We start from the raw sequence: 22,997 nt of genomic DNA, 5'->3' as shown, positions 1-22,997 counted from the left end.
ATTGCATATTTTGCTTGCCCCTTCCCAGTAGGTAACGGCCAATGAGGTCCACTCCCCATATAGCGAAGGGCCAAGGGAAAGATATAACGGTTAGCTTCTCTGGGGGTAGGTGGGGTACCCTGGCGAACCTTTGGCATTTGTCACAGCTTCGTACCATATTCTTGGCATCTTCCCTCATGGTAGGCCAGTAGTACCCCTGATGGAGAGCTTTTTGCGCCAGTGATTGTGCTCCATAGTGATTGCCACAAATCCCCTCATGTATCTCCCTCATGACATACTCGGCCTCGTCACTTCCCAAGCATTTAAGGTTAGGAAGAGTGAACTCTCTTCTGTATAGGGTATCCTAGATCAGGCAGTACCACGCGGCTTTATACTTTAGTCTTCTTGCTTCACTTTTATCTGAGGGGAGGTCTCTGTCCTTGAAGTACCTTATGATAGGCTCCATCCAAAGTACCTCGTTGGACAGTGATCCTATTTCCAACGGCTCTAGGGGATCAATGCTGGGGGCGGGTATGTATTCTGTCGTGATGGGGCCAGCTGACTGAGCTGCACTAAGGGATGCCATTTTTGCCAGGGTGTCGGCTTCGCTGTTCTCCAGTTGGGGTACCCTTTCCACCTTAACCTCGTAAAATTGGGACATTAATTCTCTGGTTTTTCCAAGGTACCCCTTCATGTTTTCCTCTTTCGCTTGATATTGTGCGGTAATCTGACTTACCACCAACTAGGAGTCGCTCTTGATGTGTACCCTCTTTACTCCCAAAGCCTTCAACATCCTCAACCCTACTATAATGGCCTTGTATTCGGCTTCGTTGTTTGAAGCCTTGAATCCAAATTGCAAAGCGTAGCTTATTTTCACCTTGTTCGGGTTGATTATAATAACTCCTGCACCACTTCCGTGTGAGTTAAAGGAACCATCTACATATATTTCCCAGACATGCCCCCCTTCGTCGGTGGATGGGGTATCGGACAGGTACCTCAGATCACCTTCACCACTTAAGTCATTGGAAAATTCTGCAATGAAATTAGCGATAGCTTGGGCTTTAATCGTCGATCGAGGCTTGAAGATGATGTCAAACTCGCTTAATTCGAGGGACCATTGGAGAAGCCTTCCGGACATGTCTAACTTCTGGAGGATTTGCCGGAGGGGAAGGTTGGTGACGACTGCAATGGTGTGAGCTTGAAAATATGGTCTGAGCTTCCGTGCGGAGACAACCAATGCCAAAACGATCTTTTCAGAGGTGGGGTACCTCTTTTCGGCATCAACCATAGCCTTACCAGTGTAGTAAATAGGTCGTTGTATCCCATTATCATCCTCTCGGAGTAACACGGAGCTGGTGGCATGCTCAGATACGGTGAGATACAACAGAAGCCCCTCTCCCGGCTCAGGTTTGGCAAGTAGTGGAGCATTCACGAGGTACCCCTTCAGTTCTTGGAAAGCCTCTTCGCAATCGGGTGTCCATTGGAGCTTCTTGCCGGTCTTCAAAGCTTTGAAAAAGGACTTACACCGGTCTGTAGCCTTGGAGATAAAGCGGCTTAGGACAGCTACCCGGCCTGCCAAGCTTTGAACCTTCTTGATGGTGCGTGGCGATTTCATGTTTTTGAACTGCGCGAATTTTATCGGGGTTGAGAGACTACTTAGACACTCATGGCACCACATCGTCTGATGGAATGTCATCATTCTTGGTTAGTCATGGGACCTATGAAGACCTTTTCTTTTCTTATCTTAAGTTATTTTAATCGGTGTCCCGAATGCTGAGAAAAAAAAAGTTTGCTTCTGACATCAGCCGCAACATGCTTGACACAAATTTCTGAAGAGCATTTGCAGTTCTAGGAACATTATTACCTCACAGTTCCTCTCATGTTGAGTTGGAACCTTGTCACATTACTCGTTTATGGTATTTTTAATTTGAGTCATTTGCTCAGTGCTCAGTCTGTATAAATGTTCAAATTCCTCATTTTTTTTTTTTGAAAGTGTTACAAGGTGGATATCCTCAGGTTGAATTGTTAAGGTTTTTTAAATGTCTGTCTGCTGAACTTTGGATAACTGTTATCCTTTGAACATATGTTTATGCTATTTTCCAATTTTATTGACAGAGACATGGTGGTTGGACATGGGGTGGGGGCAATCTAAGTAGTATGTCAGCTTCAGTATCAACCCTTGGAGACAGTGGTTGGTTAATACATGTTCAGAGTATCCTGGCTGGTTCAGCTTGGATTGCTGCACAAATCGCTTTAGAATAAGCTTCTGTGCTAGTACATTGCAGGTCGGAAGTTTTTTGATGCCATAACTTCCTGGACTGGTCATTACTAGAAATGGATAAAAATATTTCAGTTTCTGCTCAGAAAAGTTTGACATTTTGAATTTTTAGTTATGTAAGCTTTGCTTCATAACAACTATAAATACTTAAATAAATTCTTGATTGGCTATTGAGTCATATTTCTGGATATATGCAATTTTTAGATTCCTTATTTCTGGTTTATATCATATATGCAGAGACAGGGTTAGGTTACATTTATAGAATTTTCTATTTGTCTTGGATGACAGAGAGGATGATTTCAAAAGGACCTCGTCATTTATCATTTCTTTATTTGTTTGTTTATTTTCTTTTAAGTTGTTTTTATCTGAAACTCTGGTCAGCAAGGTATAACGACCAATCCATTGTTTTCATATGTGAACTTGGGAGGGTTCTTTGTCAAAAATTGTGTATTTTTACGTAGGTTTACTCCAGGAGTTTTTCATGGATTGCTGGCAGCAATCTTTGAAGACTAAGAGAGGCAGGTAAAAATCCAGTTCTCAAACTGAGCTTTAGATTGGAGTGATTACGATGATGTTAAAGTTGTCTATGAACTTGTGTAATTAATAGCCCGTTTGGGAGTGTGGTGCAAAGCCCATCTACTAAAGGGTTTGGTAACACTCGTAGCTGGACTTTAGTAGCTTAGCAAATTTTTTCCCAAACACACCCTTATTTAGATTGAGTTGAGTTTAATCCAAATGACTTTTTATTCCACCATTTAGAGAGCTGCGAGATAGAGAGAGCAAGAGACAGGAGTTTTTATTGCAATTTCGCCTACTTCTGTAATCAGGATAGATATTAGAGATTTCCTGTTTGAAGTCCTAGGTAATTCCTATTTTGATGTGTTAAAGATTAATAAAATGAAAACGTTTTGTTGACACTCAACAAAATGGAAAATTTGTATTTCAGGTGTTTCCCTGAAATTGGCCTTTATTGGCCTTTTTTAACATTTTTGTATTTTGGTGTCTAACATGTTCATTTGCCTTTGTGTTATGCAGTGATGGTTGGGATAGAACAACTCAGTTGGTTGCACTTGCTAATTTTTTACTTGATCCATACTATCGAACATTCGCTGGATTTCAGGTACATTTTTATTCTTGAAACTTTAGCTCTTATTGGCAGTCTTAAGATCTTTTTTTCTGATGTTTCTGCAAAGATGTTCTTAAATAATCTAGTATGAAAGGCAATGTGGGAACTCTTTTGTTGCATGCATAGGTTTTTTGTGGCCCTTTTAGTTTATTTTTTTCCCATTTTAATTTTACTGTCTCAGAATCAAGTGTTGACATTGATTTTTTTTTTCTTTGCTTATTTTTTATTTTCTTCTTGGGTTGCTGTACCGTTCTTATTTGTCTTATCCATATGAGATGGTAACATGGATATCATTTGCCTTGCTCTTCAGTTATGCACTCAGTGTGATGCGTGATGTGACTCATAAATTAGAAAATCTTTTTTCTTGGTGCAGGCACTTGTTGAAAAAGATTGGCTAGCATTTGGCCATCCATTTTCGGATCGTGTGGGAATGCCAACCCTCTCTGGAAGTGGTGATATATCTTTTGAATTATGTAGGCAGTTCTCTACTGGGAGTTTTCCGTCATCACCCATGCGCCAATCATCTGGTTCATTAGCACCTCAAGCTTCTGGTTCTTCTCATGCACAGAACAACTATTCTCCCATATTTTTGCAGGTTCTTGCATTAATATTTAGTTTAACTATTGAGTCGTTAGTAGAATCTTCATTTAATTAATATTTTCAAAATTCAGAAGCTTAAAGCGATAAGGGCCTGAAAAACAAATCTTAACATGCATCATGTGAAATGTTGACTAAGATGAGCTTGCAGATGGGCTTAGATACAGGAGAGCTCGAAAATGAGCCAAAGAATTGAAATTTAAATAATTAAAATTGAGTTTGCACTTGTGGAAATTTAACTTGAGACATTATCTTTTGATACCATGTTAGAGAAACCTTTTGACCCAAAAGCTCAAGTTCTTAGCGCACTTCATTAAGTAGCTGCTCAATCCTGTATAAACACTAGCTTGCCTTGAGGTCCTGACCCCTCTTCCATGCCTTTGGCTCTACTGTGGGAGGACTTCAGCTTTCTAGTTGTGTTATAAGTTTGTCTGAGGAAAAATTAATGATCTGGTGTGTGAATTTGTTTCTGCAGTGGGTTGATTGTGTTTCACAATTGATGCGGATGTATCCATTTGCCTTTGAGTTCTCGTCGGTATGTATTTTCTTCTATATGTGAAATGAATTTCTTATTCTGTAACATATCCCATCATTAAACTTGAATGTGCTGGTGAAATGTTTTCTTTCTTTCCATTTTTTTCCCCTTCTCTCTTCATTGTTTCATATCTGATGACAATGCTATATTTGCTGCAGGATTTGAGTAAAAATAAAAACAGCAAGATTTGATTATGCTGTCAATAAAATCCTGCAAGATTGTAGGAAAAAAATTTGTTTTTGAATTGTATGATATCAGATATGTGTTAAAGATATGTAGGCAGATTTTTTGGCTTTGTTTGTTTCTTTTCATGTATAAATTCAAATATTGCAGCAATGAATTATAATGCAATTAGCAGCCCAATTTCTCTGTGTACTCTTTTCTTTGTTTAAAACCAACAAAGTGGTATCAGAGCCCTTATTCTTAAGGGACCTGTAACGTGATTAGAGAGGCTTCCTACACTTCAATATGGCAGGAAATGGTTTCTTATCTGCTCCTCCAGTTTTCACAGGTGAAAATTATCAAATATGGGCTGTAAAATGGAATCTTACTTGGAAGCATGTGACCTATGGGACTTGGTGGAAGCAGATCCAGAGGATCCACCATTAGCTCATATGAGGAATAACAAGGATGAAAGAAAAAGGAGATATAAGGCCAAGACATGCATTCACTCTGCAGTTTCAGAGACAATTTTCACAAAGATCGTGACTTGTGAAACAGCGAAACAGGCATGGGATCTTTTGAAACAAGAATATCAGGGGAACGTCAGGACAAAACAAATGCAGGTCCTGAACCTGAGAAGGGAATTTGAAATGCAGAAAATGAAGGAGACAGAAACAGTTAATGACTATAAAGACAAGTTGATGATGATTGCCAATAAAATTAGAATGCTTGGGGAAGAGTTTTCTGATAGAAGGATTGTAGAGAAGATTTTGGTGACCTTGCCTGAGAGATTTGAATCTAAAATCTCTTCACTTGAAGAGTCCAGAGATATGTCAACAATAACATTGGCAGAGCTTGTCAATGCACTGCAAGCTCAAGAACAAAGGAGAGCTTACAGAAAGGAGGAGATGGTTGAAGGAGCATTTCAAGTGAAAGAGGCTGATCAAGCTCAGGGAGGCAGCAAAGAAAAGAAACAGTGGAGTAAGAAGATTTACAAGAAGGGGGCAAGTAGCATCAATGAAGGCAACAAGGGCAAGCACTCCTCGTGTCCTCACTGTAAGAAAACCTCTCATCCGCAAAAGAAATGCTGGTTTAGGCCTGACATTCAATGCAGGGCATGCAAGCAAATGGGGCATATGGAGAGGGTGTGTAAAAACAAACAGCAAGAAGGACACCAAGCTCAAGCAGCAGAACAACAACAGGATGAACAACTTTTTGTTGTATCTTGTTTTTCGAGTAACAGTTCGAGTGATGATTGGCTCATAGACAGCGGATGCACAAATCACATGTCTTTCGATGAATCTCTTTTCAAAGAAGTAAACAAGTCAGAAGTGTCAAGAGTTAAAGTTGGCAATGGGCAGTATATTGAAGTGAAAGGTAAAGGGACAGTTGCAATAAAAAGCTCAGCAGGTATCAAGTTTATTTCTTATGTATTACTTGTTCCTAAAATTGATCGAAATCTGCTGAGTGTGGGACAATTGCTTGAGAAAGGTTATTCTGTTGTATTTAAGAATAACATATGTGTCATTACTGACCCAAATGGTGTAGTGTTGTTCTCTGTGAAAATGAACAGCAAAAGCTTCAGCTTAAGTTGGAACAAGGATGAATGTAGTGCATATCAATGTACTTTGAACCAGGCTGAGTTATGGCACAAGCGGATGGGGCATTTTCATTATTCTGCATTAGATTACATGCAGAAAAATGATCTTGTGCAAGGAATGACTTTCAATGGAGGAGGAGCATCAGTGTGTGGAGTCTGTCAGCTGGGAAAACAAGCTAGATTGCCATTCCCTGTTAATAAGGCATGGAGAGCAGTTGAGAAGCTTCAGTTAATCCACATAGATGTTTGTGGACCTATGAGGACTGCATCCTTAAATGGTAATAGGTACTTCATGGTTCTTATTGATGATTTTAGTAGAATGTGTTGGGTTTACTTTCTCAAACAAAAATCTGAAGTTGCTAGTGTGTTTTGGAAGTTTAAAACATGGATTGAAAATCAAAGTGGCTGTAAAATCAAGGTGATCAGATCTGATAATGGGACTGAATATACAGCTGATAAATTTGCTAAGTTTTGCGAAGCTGCAGGGATTGAACATCAGCTTACAGCAACCTATACACCTCAACAAAATGGAGTCAGTGAGAGGAAAAACAGGACAGTCATGGAGATGGCTAGATGTTTGTTGTTTGAGAAGGAAATGCCAAAAATGTTTTGGGCTGATGCTGTTAATACTGCTATATTTTTGCAAAACAGGTTACCAACAAATGCTTTAAAGGGAAAAACACCTTTTGAAGCCTGGTTTGGTTTTAAACCCTCTATTAATAACTTAAGAATTTTTGGTTGCATGTGTTTTACTCATGTTCCAGATGCAAAAAGAGAGAAGTTGGATCAAAAAGCAGAATATGGAGTTTTTGTAGGATACAGTACTCTCACCAAAGGTTATAGAGTTTATCAACCTTTGACGGGAAGAATCATAGTGAGTAGAGATGTTAAATTTGACGAAGCCGGAGGATGGAATTGGGAAACAGCTGAACCAAAGCAAGCTTTTGCAGAAGAAAAAGCACCAGAATTGCGAGATGATGATATAATTGATGATGAGCCAATAAGAGGTACCAGACCACTTACAGAAATTTATCAAAAGTGCAATATGGCTGTGCTTGAACCTGCAGGTTATGATGAGGCTGCTAAAGATCCAAAGTGGCTTGAAGCAATGGAAGATGAGATCAAGATGATTCACAAGAATCAAACTTAGGAGTTGGTGGACAGACCACTACACAAGAAAACTATTGGTGTGAAATGGGTTTATAGAACCAAACTCAATGCTGATGGTTCTGTAAACAAATTCAAAGCAAGGCTGGTTGTAAAAGGGTATGCTCAACTATTTGGTGTTGACTTTTCTGAAACGTTTGCACCTGTAGCACGGCTGGACACCATCAGATTGCTTCTAGCACTTGCAGCACAAAAGCAGTGGAAAATCTACCAGCTTGATGTTAAATCAGCCTTTTTAAATGGCTATTTGGATGAAGAAATCTTTGTTGAGCAGCCTGAGGGTTTTGTTGCAGATCTAAAGAAAGTATATTTATTAAAAAAGGCATTATATGGCTTGAAGCAGGCTCCAAGAGCTTGGTACAGCAGGATTGATGATCATTTGCTGAACATAGGCTTCAACAAGAGCATGAGTGAATCAACTTTGTATATTCAAGTAATTAATCATGAATTGATTGTTGTTTCACTTTATGTTGATGATTTGCTTGTCACAGGAAGCAATGAAGAATTAGTGAAGCAATTTAAGGTTCAAATGATGCAAGCATTTGAAATGACTGATCTAGGAGAGATGACTTTCTTTTTAGGTCTGGAAATTCAAAAGTCACAGCAAGGGATCTTCATTGGACAGCAAAAATATGCTAAAGAAGTGCTAAAAAAATTCAACATGGAGGATTGCAAGTCAGTATGTACTCCTTTAGCTCAAAATGAGAAATTTAGTAAAGATGATGGTGCTGAAAAGATTGACGAAGCATTATATAGGAGTCTTATAGGTTGCTTGATGTATTTGACAGCAACAAGACCTGATATAATGTTTACTGTGAGTTTGCTGTCCAGATATATGCATTGTGCAAGTGAATTGCACTACAAGGCTGCTAAAAGGGTGCTCAGGTATATCAAGGGAACTTTGGATCATGGAATAAAATTTGAGAAGGAAGACAAGCTCATTTTGCATGGTTTTGCTGATAGTGATTAGGCAGGATCCTGTGATGATATGAGGAGCACGTCAGGCTACTTGTTTAGTCTTGGTTCAGGTTGTTTCTGTTGGAGTTCAAAGAAGCAGGAAATCGTAGCTCAGTCTACTGCTGAGGCTGAGTATATTGCAGCTGCTGCTGCAGTCAATCAAGCCTTATGGCTAAGGAAGCTTATGACAGATTTGAAAATGATTCAGGATTATGCAACTGAAATCTTTGTTGATAATCAAGCTGCCATAGCAATTTCTAACAATCCAGTGTTCCATGGGAAGACAAAGCATTTCAAAATTAAGTATTATTTTGTTAGAGAAGTCCAGAAGAATGATGAAGTAAGGCTCGTGTATTGCAAGACTGAAGATCAGCTAGCTGACATTTTGACAAAGGGACTGTCAAAGTCAAGATTTGAGTTGTTGAAGAAAAGAATTGGTGTCTGCAGCAAAAATAGCAAGGAGGAGTGATGATAATGCTATATTTGCTGCAGGATTTGAGTAAAAATAAAAACAGCAAGATTTGATTATGCTGTCAATAAAATCCTGCAAGATTGTAGGAAAAAAATTTGTTTTTGAATTGTATGATATCAGATATGTGTTAAAGATATGTAGGCAGATTTTTTGGCTTTGTTTGTTTCTTTTCATGTATAAATTCAAATATTGCAGCAATGAATTATAATGCAATTAGCAGCCCCAATTTCTCTGTGTACTCTTTTCTTTGTTTAAAACCAACAATATCCTTTCCAGAGAAAACCAGTTGTTGACTTTTCTACTCTTTCGTATCCAGGCTTTTCTGGTGGATTTCTTGGACTGTGTGCTTTCTTGTCGCTTTGGAAACTTCTTGTGCAACAGGTAGTTTCACATTAATACAAGCAGTGGGGTGGATCCTATTCCAATAAAAGCTGTGGTAACTGGCATGCATTTACTTCATCTGTTATGACTATTGGGATAACAGCAGGACTTAGCCAGTAATTTGTCCTAAAGAGCTGCTTTTTTAAGTTCTCTCTCTTTTTCCTTTTCTATTGTTTTTCCTGCAGTGCGATGGTTTTACATGCCCAGGGGCTTGGTCTTTTTGATTAAATCTTTAGTTAAGGGAAATGAAAAGTTAAATTGATACAAGTCTGAGGTTCAAATCTTTTTTTTTTTTTAATTTTTCCTCTTTCGAAGTAGAAAGGATGAGAAAAAATTAAGAACTCTTGATGTGATTATTACATAGTGGAACTGTTATATTTAAAAGCATAATGGTCTTTTGTTTTTGTCAATTAAAAAGAAAAAAGAAAAATTGATGCAAAAGTTATAGAGTTTGAGAAGGATTGAGAGTATAAATGATACAATTTGTTCAGAAGGGAGCATTAACAAACTATACAGATAAATCTAAAGTATAATGGATTAAAAGGTTGTATTTTAAGTTAGCTTGTAATTTTTGTTAAATTGACTTCATTATGTTTTTAGCTTGTCAGCATGGTTTGGATGTTTCTTTTACTTCATAAGTATGTTGTATAATCTCAGGAACTACTGGTCAAAGAGAAATTTTGCTACATTTCATCCCCTGAAGTTGCTGTTTTATTAATGAACATGTATAACTGGTACAGGCATTCTTATGAATGATGTTTATATTTGCTGGTGCAAAATCAGCTTGTTTACTTATTTTTTCCAATTATATAATATTGTAGCTGTATGGAAACATATACAAACAAATTGGAATGGAACAGTTTAACTCTCAAGGCACTGCTGAGAAAGTTTTTGAATTATCTGATTTGTTAGTCTTAATTTTCAGTGAAAAGGAGAGACAGCAATGTGGTGTTGCTGAAGCATCTGGGTGCTTGTGGGCATATCTGGCTGATTTGCGTTCTTCGGCAGGAAGCTCTCATGTTCACTATAACCTCTTTTATGATCCGCTGAAACATAATGGTCCTCTTTTACCTCCGGCTGCAGCTTTAGCCCCAACTTTGTGGCCTCAATTCCATCTGCGCTGGGCTTGTCCCACCGAAGCCCAAACTGGGGAGCTTGAAGCACAATGTAGGGACATGGCTATAAAGTTCTCTGAACTGAAGAAGGTAAGGAAATTTTTCCTTCTGTTCTACAGGTGCAATTTTGTGTTGTACTAGACAATATGGATTTAGACAATTGGAAAATATGAATTTTACCCTCCTTTCGGGTGATAGACAACAATAAAAGGTTGTTTTCTATTGGTTAATGGAACCCCTCACTTGTTCATATTATCCTAAATGACAATGAACTGACCTCGTCTTTTTTTTACTGTAATTGAATTATAGAGGGTCTGTAAATAGTATTCAGTCGATTAAAATTCCTGGCAGGCAAAAGAGTTAGCGGAAAAGAAAGCTAAAGAAACCATCATTGCTATGGAATCACAAACTGCAGCGTTAAGAAAGGAGACGCAACTCAGGAGCAAGGCTGTGAATGTAGCCAATAGGGCCAGCAAGGAAAGTGAAGCCATAAATCGAGCCGTTCAATCATTAGGATGCAAGGTTCAATTTTCTAGCAGTGGTGATTGTACTGTTGACTTTGAAGGTAATACAACTGAGAGTCCACTGAAAATGTCCGCTTCAAAAAGAGTATCTGATGGCAGTATACAGTATGATAAGAAATCAGATTTCTCTGTTTCAGTCACCGTAATGGATGATGTTGTTTCCAGCAATCCAATTGGTCGGATGTGTGAAGCTTTGTGTCCGTTACGCACAGGGGATGGGGGCTGCCGTTGGCTAGATGCTGGTTGTGCTCAGCTGGGCAGTCAATTTGTTGGACTAAAAGCAAACTTTGATGCTTTTGATCGGCTTTCTATTTATGATAGTTATTTTCAGTCTGAATGATATTTTCTGGATTTGAGCTACACATGAGTTGAACCATCGGCTTTCATGTCTAGCTTAATGCTTATTCCTAAAGCATCCAAAGATTCCTTTAGGACTTTCTGTTGGTGGAAACATGAAGGCAATTCATGAAAGATCGACCCTTACTTTTTGGATGGGTCTCGGATTTGTACAGAGGAATTATAGAGTTAGCTGTGGACTTGGAGCAAGAAAACTCAGAATAATGCACTCGGAAGTGGTTGCAAATTATAGTTGCCCAGGTTCAAATATATTTTCATTTAGATTCAAAAATAGCATGTCGCATAGCCATTCTTTTCCGGAATAAAATTAGTTTGTGTACAGTTTTATGAGTAGTTAATTGCTGTGACAAATGTTTTGACAGCATCCATGTACAACAAACTGATTTTGATACAGTTTTGTATTTAGAAAATAAGCTCCCTTGAGATAACTTTCTCTGTCTCTTTTTGTTAATGCTTTTAACATGTGGGTTATGGCTTTTGCTTCGTTTAAGTGTTATTTCATCTCAAACAGGAGTAGAAACGTTTTAGTTATTTTATCAGCGTCTTTAGTCTAGTGAGTAGCGAATCATTAATCCTAGAATCATTATGTACTTTCTCAGTCCAAATTAATCAAATATTGATCGGATCGGATTTGATTTGATCGCAACTTAGAAAAATTGTTAACTTTTGTTATCGAATATGGGTTTACTTTAGCTTATAATAGTGCCTATAAATGTAATATAAATAAATAAAAAAATCACATCCATTTCATTTTATTTATGTTCTGGTTTCAAAATTTGCTCACTTTTTAGATTGAAGATAAATTTTGTTCTTGACTCCCCAGTGCAAGGAGTAAGTGCGACTGCTGATGGTAATTAACCTTTTGGGTTCCTTTTTGGTGGTGCCTATTTCTTGCTTGGTTTTTGTTCATCCATGTATGCCTAATTAAAATTTCAAGAAAAATACAGAGTACTTATTTTATGCACCTGTTTAAATGAAAATTGCAGTATTGTCAAAATTTGAGAACGACAATTAATCAATGCATAATAAATAAACGAGTTTAGCTAAGCCTTGATTACAACAACATGTTCTTCAACTTCGCTAACAAAATCAAATGCATTTCGTTCATTTCCTTGTAAAACTTTCAGAATATTACCATTGCCGTCAAGCTTAACCGCCACAAGATCTCTTTCAATATTTCGTCTTTCAGTGTCCAATGCAACCCGAAAGTTTCCTTTACACTCCATCTCGATGTTGCCTGGAAATTTCGAAAGCTGAGCAAAAGGTTGCGGAGAGAATGTAACTCTCTCACCTTGAATCCAAAATTTTAAAATCTTCATCGAATTCGATTCAGCAACTGGTAGGAATGATTTATCTTTGTTTAGGGTTACGCCATTTGGAAATGCTAGGCCTCTTTGTAGGACTGTCAGCACTTTACTGCAAGTATCGTATCTCAACAACCTCCCACTTCTATCTCCACTATCGATCAACATAGAATATTGCCTCCTTTGAAAGTACATGCTGCTGCCAATAAAATATACAGCTCCGGTAGTGGTATCAATGCCCAAAGCATTTGTAAAGCAAAAAGAGATTCAGCTGAAGAGCAAGTTGTTTCGCTGGGCCGACGACCATCAATCCAAAGTATGCATCAGCTATGTACAAATCACATGTTACACGGTTGAATTTAATGCCCATTGGCAAAGGTTTTAAAGTTGTGTTGGTCGAGACATCACATATCTTCCGAGGCCGCCTAATTAAGCCAGATACAAATTTGAAATTCCGCTAGCATAACTGAAGAAAATGCATCAAAAATTCCTGTAAGCGCAAAGAATATGTATGGTGAGACTCTTATTTCTTTTTCCTTTGTTCCATTTTCTATGCCATTGTAATTATCATATGAGTGAACATTTGGGTGAAACTAAAGCTGCTTGAGGTCTATATATATCTTAGAAATTTAACAACATTACTAGCCTGTATGTGATGTTACAAGAATCGGACATAAGAGAGTGAAATGCTATATATCTATTTAGAGAGTATTTTGAAAATAAAACGACTATTTATTAATTTGTTAGAGTCTCACCTAGAGTTCTTTTTTTTTTTTTTTCTTTTTCAATCTTGAAGGACCCTAAGAATCTCTTCTTGACGTTTAATTTGCTATAACAGCACAGGAAGCACTGTAAACATGCTACCCTGACAATAACCTTTGCTATACATAATAGGACAACACAATAACGAGCGTGCATGTAAATTCATGCTATAATACAATAATATAAATTAGACACACACACATGTTATAAATAAATTCTTACCTGTATGGAGTGGTAGTGGCAAATTCAGTCCAACCAAATTTTGAGCCTTGTCACTTGAGAATTCTACCGTCGGAAACACCGGCGTACGGCCCTTCGCCATTGCAATCGAAAGCAAGGCTTTCGGGACCTACTACTCCGGGCGGAAGCTGAAGCTCAAGATGGTGGTTGCCGTTGCGGCTGTGGCCAGCATTGGAAGGTAAGCTGAAACTATTTATATATATATCGTAAGGGCAAGAAAGAAAAAAACAATGAGAAGAGAGTTTTTCATTATTGCAATCGAAAGAAGTAAGTTTTTGAATTGTGTAATTGTGAGGCGTTGATATACATTGGTATTTATTTTAGTTGCTTTTTTCTAATAATTTTCTATTTAAGATTTTGATTCATTTGACTGGTTTGGATTCGGATTGAATGTAAACTCAAACGTTAGTTAAACTAGCGTAATGAAAACAACAAAAATACAAGAATCTAAAACTATCCTATGTTATTTTACTTATTCTTCTTTATCATTCTGTTTTGTGCAGACCACTCCTTTGATTTGGTCCTTACCACAGGAAGAATTCATTTTATTAACAGAAAAAAGAGAGAGAAAAAACAATGGTTGTAAATCGCTATAACTCCTTTTAGCTTCAGGCCTTTAATGGCTTGAATTTAATGTATCTTTATTTTTTTTGGGGGGGGGGGGGGGGGGGGGGGGAGGGAACGTGTGTAGTGGGATAGTCTGATGGTGGTTTGTCATATGGTGGAACTAGCATAATAAAATAAATGAATGTTTCAAAACTTATAATTAATTATTATTAATGATTATATATTATTGGATTTAAATAGAAAGATTCACCATTCTTCTTAGTATTAGTAGACTCTCACATCCTACAAAGCGTAACCCTTATCATCCAATTATCTTTATCATTGTTCAACTCATGAAGCAAAAAGTACTCCATGAAGCACACAATACCAAAAATTCAAATAAATCAAACAATAAAATATAAGAATTTTTCTAAAGAGGATGTTGGTTAAATAATAATAAAAAATCAAACACAACAAATCTTAAATATTTAGTGTTTAGAGAGTTTGAAGAAGTCAAAAGCCATTAAATAAAAGGTTGCATAATTAAATATATGATTATGACATTAAAATTAGGCTCTAGTATCATTGTTGAGAGAAGATGAAAAAACTTCTCTTCCTATGTTAATTAATTGATGTATTTTAAACCATTAAAGTTTAATTGCTAGTATAATAAAATAAATAAATGTTTCAAAAGACTTATAATTAATTATTATTAATGGTTACATTTTATTGGATTTAAATAAAAAGAGGAAGAGGCATGTATAAAGAATATCCACCAATATTTTAGATATTTTAGAATATAAAAAGATGAGGAATGGTAATGTCACATCACCTCTTGTAGTCGTAACTTTATATAGATATATAGATAATGAGACCGAATAATATTTTTAATATTAAATTTAAGAGGTTATATTGTGGGATCACTAAGAGTTTCACTTTGTACCCATAACTGTGTCACATGACAGAACACTATTATTTGCTGCTAAGATGGTGGGACTTTGCTACGCAACTGCTTAATATTAATAGTGCTGTGGGTGTTTTTTTATTAAATTATTTTTTTTAAACTGCCTTGCTGTCAAGGCCATTGATATTAAACGGAGAGTAGGAGAATTCTCAAGTTAATCAGTTGGTATAATATTAATTGTTTCTTTATTATTTAATTATAGTATTAGTTAACAATGAATTGCTTACTAGCCTTTCCTATGTAATCCAACTGATCTATTTCATTATTTTAATATTTTCTTGCTCTGCAATCTGCAATGAGTAGAGGCAACTGTTTGTCAAAGAAATCAAACTGTTCGACGAATTGTTTCAATGAATACCTTGTAACGATATCATCGGTGCTTTGCTCTCTGCCGTTAGTGATGTGCAACATCAGCAGAGGGCCATGAGTTCTCTCCAACTTAAGGATAAGATCAAAGGATAGAAGGATCCAAATAAAAGTTGTAAAATGGGAAGAACAACATGTATATTAATCAGCTCCGCATTGTACTACATTACTATGCATGTTGAGTTCATTTCATTATTACTGTTTCTTTAGATTAAGACTGTATGCGTTTCTTTGATTATTCTTATCAACTCGCTCAAATGAAATTCAGACAAGACCTTTGAATACACTTCTTGAACTTTTTTGCACAGAGAACAGAATATAATTTAGATGCTAATGGGTTTAGCACTTTAGGTTCTTCTGTTTACGGAAAAGCAGAGTTTTATAATCATAACAACAAGTTTGGGATTGCTTTAGCATCCGAAATAATCAATTCCTATAAGGATTCTCAAATAAACAACTTTCAGATCCAAAACAACCAATTCCTATAAAGATTCTCAAATAATCAACTTTCTGAATTTATTTTGAGCTCAATTTTATGGTGATGACAGTTTCATGCTTGCTTTTATTCATGCGTATATGCCTAATTAAAGCAAATTTCAACAAAAATACGGACGACTCATTTTATGCAATTAAAAAAGAAAAAAGAAAAAAGAAAACTGTAGTTTATTGTATTGTTAGAAGTTAAGAACAAAGAAGAATGAAAAGAACCAAAAAGAATCAAGCCTAGCTAAGCCTTGATTACAACAACGTAAGGCTGCACTGGAGATCCCGCGTACAAATATGCACCATGTTCTTCGACTTCGCTAACAGAATCGAGTGCATTTTGTTTATTTCCTTCTAAAACATCAAGGACATTGCCATTGCTGCCATCAAGCTTTACCGCCACAAGATCTGTCTTGTCATTTCCTCTCTTAGTGTTTAGTGCAACCCAAAAGTCTCCGTTCCTGTCTGTCTCGATGTTGTCCGGAAATTGAGCAACTTGAGCGAACGGTTGCGGAGAATATACAACGCTCTCACCTTCAACCCAGAACCTTAGAATCCTCCTTGAATCTGATTCAGCAACCAGTAAAAATGATTTGTCGTTACTCAGGGTGACGCCATTTGGAAATGCTAAGCCCCTTCGTAATACCGTCACTTGTTTGTTGCGAGGATCGTATTTCAATAATCTTCCACTTCTGTCTCCGCTTTCGATCAGCATAGGGTACTGTCTTCTTTGGAAGTACATGCTGCTGTCGGTAAAATAAACAACGCCGGTATTGGGATCAATGTCCAAGGCGTTTGTGAAGCGAAAGGGAATTCTTTCAGCTGAAGAAGCAAGTTGTTTCGCTGGGCCGCCGTTTCTCCCGACGACCATCAAGCCAAAGTATGCATCAGCAATGTAAAGATCGCATGTAACAGGATTGAATTTAATGCCCAACGGCCTCCCACATAAGGGTTCTAAAATCGTGCTGCTTGTGCCATCACATATCCTCCTTAGCCGCCTAATCAAATCGCATGCAAATTTGAAATTCCGTTGGTACATTTGAAAAGAAATAAATTAATAATTCGTAAACTAGATTTAGTTAAATTGCACATACAAATAAATCAAAGTAATATATCTGATGTTAAAGAATCGCACATAAGATAGCGAAGTGTTTTCAAACCGAAACGACAATAGATTTATTTACTAGAGGTCTGACCTAGCTAGAGTAATTTTCATTTTTCAATTTTAAAGAAATCTAATAAGAACTCTTCGACCCTTTAAATTTGTATAATAGTAGGGTATATATAAACGATAACATGCGACCGTAGCCTTTTCTATGTACATAATTTTTTGAAACACAATAACATGCAAGCATGTAAATTCATGCTACAATACAATGATATAAATTACATACTAACATGTATATATACGAATTCTTACCTGAATGGAGTGGTGATGGCAAATTCAGTCCAACCAAGTTTTGAGTCTTGCCACTTGAGAATTCTACCGTCAGAAACACTGGCGTACGGCCCTTCGCCATTGCAGTCGAAAGCAAGGCTTTCGGGGCCAACGACTCCGGCCGGAAGTTGAAGTTTAAGATGGTGGTTGCCTTTACGGCTGCCGCCGGCATTAGAAGGTAAGCCAAAACTAGGAGAAAGCATAAGGGCAAGAAAGAATAAAATGATGAGGAGAGAGTTTTTCATTATCGCAATGTGAGAGTAGTGTATACTTTTTGTTGGAGTCCAAAGTTTGTAGTTGTGATTACTTATACTCGTTGTTGTTTCCTAATAGGTTTCTATTTAGGATTTTGATTTATTTAACTGATACGGATTCAGATTGAATGTAAACTCAAATGTTAACTAGACTAGGATAATCAAAACAATAACAATATAAAATTGTAAAGCAAATTTTAATAGGAATTATGATATTAAATTATTTTATTTATTTTCTTTTATCATCCCTTATTGCCCTATCACGTACGTGCAGACCATATTATAATTTAACAAAGCATCACAAGAAGAATTCATTATATTATAGAGAAAAGGAAAGTGTGATGGTAAATAACGTCTTTGTCTCCTTAATTGGATTTTGAAAATTTTATAAAAGAAAACAAAACTTATTTTCTTCGTCTTGCTAGTTTGTGACAGGCTTTTGAGTATATGCCTAATTTACGAAAGTTTTAATAAAAATAAACGACTCATTTTATGCACTTTCTGCAAAAAAATAAAAGAAAAATGTGGTTTATTGTATTGTTAAAATATAATAAATAAATAAATACTACCCTATAACTTAACCCAAGAAGAACTGTATAAATATTCTATCCCATAATAGCATTCCTTAATCCCAGTTTAGATCTTGCTTTACTCATCAAACCTTTACGGGAAAAGAGCAGGTTGGGGGGTTTGTCTATTTACCAATTTTGATTTGTTAAACGGCAGCCTAAAAAAAAGATATTTGGTTACAATTCAACATGAAAATTAGCCTATCGCATCCTCTCGAAAAACTGAAAGGTTGAAAGCAACATGACACCCATGATTTGGAGTCACTCAAAGAAGAGTAAATAGTTTGTGACAACTAAATAATCACATTAAAAATCCTAAAAAAGCAGATGACTCTGCACATCAACAAAGAAAGAAACGTCTGGGAGGGTCGTTGAAGCAATAACTTTCCCACTGAAACCAGCATTTTTCTTCATCATTTATTGGGTAGGTTCTAATTCTACTACAGGATTTACATGTGACACAGGGATATGCTCCAAACTCAGTCATTTATGTTACAGTAGCGAGTTCAAAGTGATGCATTCGATTGCGCTTGCTGCATTTCAAATTTCCAATATATACATGTTTTTGACACTGGACCTGCTGTACTTCCATGAAGTTGACATCATGCCTCAAAGCACATCCAGCAGACATTTCTTTTGCATCAACTAAGTCCTCCTGATTGGTCAATCAACGTGCCCACTTGGCCTCCACATAATGCACTTGAAATATTCCCAGGCTCAAGCAGATTAAACACTACAACTACAGAGATTGTATACATATGTATCAGGAAAAGCCAAAGGGATCTGATTTGCAACTGCTAGAATTACGGCAAAAGAAAATACCAACCAGGAATCCCATTCTCTTCACAATATGTAATGGCCATTGTGTCCATGGACGTAAAGTTGCCAGAGACTGCCTCCCTGTAAGATATGTGTTCCGGTACTACATGGCCATTACCAGAGTGGGAATCATATATACCATTGACACTTACACCTTTAACCATTGCATCCGCATTAACTGACATGAAAAATATGCAAAGCATGTCATTATTATTTTCCAAGTAAAACTCCACACAAACAGGTAAAAGGAGAAAGAACACCAGTACTGGCAGTAAACCATGATTACAGTGAGTGATATTATATACAGAAACAAGAGAATGAAATAGAGCTGTTAAGTAGTACAAGCTTACGTTCAGAAGCTCTAAGAGCAGCAGCAGCATCAGTGGTAAAAAGCGGATTTCCAGTGCCAGCACCAATGCCACCAAATATCACAACTCTCCCTTTTTCAAGATGTCGGATGGCTCTTTGCCTGCTATATGGTTCATCAACCTCTGGCAAAGCAAATGCACTTTGAACACGCGTCTTAATTTCCAGCTTCTCCAAGGCTGATTGGAGCAATATAGAATTCATAACCGTTGCCATCATTCTGAAATGAAATCACGGTCACATTGCAAAAGGTATTATAAGGTTGGGAAGAGATATAAGCAACCTACAACTGTATGGATCACTTAGAGCAGCACTAAAGGTGTCCAAGGCCTGACCCAGATGATAAATTCAGTATCCAATATAATAGCAATTCAATTTCAACGCTGCATCAATGAAATATAAGCATAAAATGGGAGAAAATGAGGATAGAACTGCGAACTTTGCAACATAATAAACAAAACTTCCTAATCTATACTGACCATATAAGCATGGTCTGTTAACAGAATAAACAAAACATCCTAATTCTTCACAGACTATAAAGTCAACAAGATAGACTCCAACTATAATTGATAGATAGAGATGGAAGTTTAAATGCAAGATAAATAACATAGAAATTACCCAATTTGATAAGCTGTGGGTCTATCTAAGCCAGTATCAGAAAGCCATGAATCCCCGCAAAAGAAGTTTCGACCTCCAAGAACAATTGCCACCTAAAGGTCACTTAATAATGAGCATCTACAACCTAAACTTAGAAACACACAAATAAAGGAACATTTTGAACAATTAAAACATGTAAAAGAGAATTTGGGCAATACCTCCATCCCAAGACGACAGGCTGACGCTACTTCCCTGGCAATCTGCATCACCACCTAATAACACAAACCATATGTAAAACGGTTTCCCCATGTAAAACCAACCATAACACACTGCAAACAAATTGTACGTCTAAATACTTCCTTATTCGCAAAATTTAAACCACATCAACTTATACTTAAAAGAGGGCAAAAGAATTGCACCTTGGGGTCGATATTATGGCAGTTCCCAACTAGCGCAGAACCGCTAATTTTGAACACTACTCTCCGCCATTTTAGATTTTGTTGCGGTTTGGATTTCAAATTATATGTGACTGTAGAAGTGCTAGGAGTATATCTGCCCAAATAAACAATTAAGAATGGACATTTAATCAGACGATAATAACATAATACAAACCCCCTTCCGTAGCATGAGAGAGGTTAGAAAGAAACAATCTCATATTTAAGAAAGCCCATACATACAAAGACACACGGTGCATACAGTGCTGAAACAAATATAAAAACAACCTAGCATAATTGCATTTTAGATGCCCTGCCAATAAAGCATTGTCACTTGGTGAAGTCGCTCGAAGACTAGAAGGGTGTTGTCCAACACTAGAATGTATTGCCTACATAAAAACAATCTAGCAAAATCGCATCTTAGATGCCATGCAATTAAAGCATTGTCACATGGTGATCTCACTCAATATTAGAAGGTTATTGCCGACTAGAGCAATTTAGTTGCGTATACTTTCATTTCACCATACATGCTAAACAAGTTATCCCCAAACAAGATAAACCACTCAGCAAGCTAAATAAACAAAACCCCATCAATTTTACATCCTCCGAAAGTCAAACATAGTATAGTCATTTTCTTATGCACTAAACTAAAAAAAGATAGATAATCAATAAAGTCCCATCCCATGTATAGTTCAAAAACCAGGTTGATCTCAGTAGTTCCAAAATCCACAGGTAACCTTCTAATGAACTTTACAACCATCACTAGTCCATCCACATCCTTATCAATCGAAAACATAAGAAGGCACGGTATTACTAACTCTCTTAACATATTTGTAAAATGACAAAGTAGCTACCTCCTAGCTTGTCTACTAAAAGGAGAAACAGCAACAGGACTAGGACTAGCACTAGCCATAGCTGTAGCTGCAGCTCCACCATTTCTCTCTACAATCTCAGTACTGCCACCACCACCAGTACTCTTATTCACTAAACCATAATTACTACTACTAATAGCATTATTATGGTTATTATTGATAGTCCCCATAATAGCTTCAATTTGCTTAAACCAAAGCCAATTACTAGTGCCACTCCCACTGCTTCCCATCCTCTGCACTTCCACTTTATACCTCTTCTTCAAATTATCTATTTTGTTCTTACACTGCTCCACGCTCTTCGCAGCCTTCACCACCTCTCTCTTTTCACCGCTGCTATTGTTATTGTTGTTGATATTATTATCATTTTCATTATTATTGTTATTGCCGCCGCCGCCGCCGCATCTTTCGCTCACTACTTCCGCCACCTCCTCCCAGTCCCTGCCACGCAGATTCCCCCGGTTCAACTGGTTCAGCTTCTCCGTGTACGCTTCCAGCAGACACGCGATCGCCGTGTCGCTCCATTCCTCCCTGTCCTTCCTGTAATCCACTCGGTAATCCGTCGCCGTTTCGCCCGTTTTCTGTTTCTTGTAGTAATAAGGGTTGCGCTTGGGTCCGGATCCGGATCCGGATCCAGATCCGGACTTGTCCGCGTCTGAGTCTTCGTTTGTGGTGAAAGCGGAGTGCGCGTAATAGTTAGCGGCGGCGGTGGAATCTGTGGTTTGGGGGATGCGCGTGGGCGCGTGGGACTCGGGGATTAAAGGATAGTCTTGTGAGGACATTAGGGTTAGGCTTAGGGTTTGAGTGAGAGAGAGAGAGACGACGTTAGGGTTAGATGACGGAGAGTTGAGGATGGTGACGGAATAGGTTTAAATTGACTGGAATTTTGCTGGAGTTAAATCAGTTAATTGAGTTATTGTGAAATCGGCCGTCAGGAGTTGTAACGGTTACGTCAAAACAGAGAAACGTGTGGTTACAGCTGACAGATTTGTTTAACAGAGGAACGACGGTCTTATTACTTCGATTTGAAAAATATTTAACGACCGAAAAAAAAAAAAAACATGTCGTTTTGTTCATAAGGCTCTTTTTTAAATTTCTCAAAAAGTTTATAGTAAACATTTTTTTTTTTTAATGAGATAGTAGTAAACAATTTTGTTCTCATTTCATGCCTAGAGAATAATCCAATTAATACTAGGATGGGCAAAAAAGTTTGAGCTGGCCCAAGTTCGCCGGCTTAGGCCCAGCCCTCATACATGAGGGCCTGGACAAGAACTCAAGAAAAGTTCGGACCAAGTCTATTATTTTTTTTTAAATTTATAAATTAAAATAATATAATTAAAATTAAAAAGTAACTTAAAAATAAAAAAAGAAAATTAATTTCTTAATTTATAAATCAATGATGATTCAAAAAAGTTAAAATTATGATTCTAAACTCTTTTTTTTATGTTAATTAATTAAGAGATTATTTTAATCAGAGAATCCAGTATTAAAGAAAATTAAATTTATAAGCTTTCATTTATTTTATTTATTATATTACTTTGAAATATTCATTTTTTTTAATTTATCTATAATTATAATAACTTTTTATTATGAATTTATTTTAAATTTATAATAATTTAAAAAATAAATAAAATCTAAGTCCGGCCCGAGTGCAATGAGCCCAGCCCAGTCCCTCATGCTTTAATTAAAGTGGGTCTAGGCTTGAAAAAACCCGACTCAAGCCCACTTTTTATCAT

At 37.0% G+C, this 22,997-nt stretch overlaps 3 protein-coding genes and 1 long non-coding RNA gene across 4 annotated transcripts; 1 reads left to right on the top strand and 3 right to left on the bottom strand.

Moving 5' to 3' along the window:
- Window positions 1–3,954: 3,954 nt before the first annotated feature.
- LOC127901948 (uncharacterized) lies at window positions 3,955–10,172 on the top strand. The gene is made up of 3 exons (XR_008054334.1): window positions 3,955–3,978; window positions 4,456–4,515; window positions 9,190–10,172. It is a non-coding gene; the product is annotated as an uncharacterized LOC127901948 (long non-coding RNA).
- A 2,121-nt stretch (window positions 10,173–12,293) lies between these two features.
- On the bottom strand, window positions 12,294–12,722 carry LOC127901825 (protein STRICTOSIDINE SYNTHASE-LIKE 10-like). Its single transcript, XM_052439831.1, has one exon. It carries the CDS (start codon window positions 12,720–12,722, stop codon window positions 12,294–12,296), a length of 429 nt encoding a protein of 142 aa, XP_052295791.1.
- Window positions 12,723–16,047: 3,325 nt separating this feature from the next.
- LOC102628856 (protein STRICTOSIDINE SYNTHASE-LIKE 10-like) lies at window positions 16,048–17,598 on the bottom strand. The gene is made up of 2 exons (XM_052439830.1): window positions 17,336–17,598; window positions 16,048–16,913 (listed from the first exon to the last, which is right to left on the bottom strand). Exons 1-2 carry the CDS (start codon window positions 17,596–17,598, stop codon window positions 16,160–16,162), a joined length of 1,017 nt encoding a protein of 338 aa, XP_052295790.1. The 3' UTR covers window positions 16,048–16,159.
- A 949-nt stretch (window positions 17,599–18,547) lies between these two features.
- LOC102626624 (uncharacterized) lies at window positions 18,548–22,293 on the bottom strand. The gene is made up of 7 exons (XM_052440289.1): window positions 21,247–22,293; window positions 20,378–20,510; window positions 20,177–20,230; window positions 19,980–20,071; window positions 19,346–19,581; window positions 19,003–19,173; window positions 18,548–18,915 (listed from the first exon to the last, which is right to left on the bottom strand). Exons 1-7 carry the CDS (start codon window positions 22,041–22,043, stop codon window positions 18,818–18,820), a joined length of 1,581 nt encoding a protein of 526 aa, XP_052296249.1. The 5' UTR covers window positions 22,044–22,293; the 3' UTR covers window positions 18,548–18,817.
- Window positions 22,294–22,997: the final 704 nt, after the last annotated feature.

The sequence above is a fragment of the Citrus sinensis genome, chromosome 4 (genome assembly GCF_022201045.2).
Source record: "Citrus sinensis cultivar Valencia sweet orange chromosome 4, DVS_A1.0, whole genome shotgun sequence".
NCBI classification, from domain to species: Eukaryota; Viridiplantae; Streptophyta; class Magnoliopsida; order Sapindales; family Rutaceae; genus Citrus; species Citrus sinensis.
This window is presented reverse-complemented; position numbering and strand designations above follow the sequence as displayed.

Excerpts from the sequence above, each read along its gene's own strand:
- LOC102628856 (XM_052439830.1), bottom strand. The coding sequence starts at position 17,598 with ATGAAAAACTCTCTCCTCATCATTTTATTCTTTCTTGCCCTTATGCTT. Across the intron at positions 16,914-17,335 it reads GCCATCACCACTCCATTCAG|GCGGCTAAGGAGGATATGTG; the intron begins GTAAGAATTCGT and ends CGATTTGATTAG.
- LOC127901825 (XM_052439831.1), bottom strand. The coding sequence starts at position 12,722 with ATGTTGATCGATAGTGGAGATAGAAGTGGGAGGTTGTTGAGATACGAT.
- LOC102626624 (XM_052440289.1), bottom strand. The coding sequence starts at position 22,043 with ATGTCCTCACAAGACTATCCTTTAATCCCCGAGTCCCACGCGCCCACG. Across the intron at positions 20,072-20,176 it reads CCTGTCGTCTTGGGATGGAG|GTGGCAATTGTTCTTGGAGG; the intron begins GTATTGCCCAAA and ends AGTGACCTTTAG. Across the intron at positions 18,916-19,002 it reads TGAAGAGAATGGGATTCCTG|TTGTAGTGTTTAATCTGCTT; the intron begins GTTGGTATTTTC and ends CAATCTCTGTAG.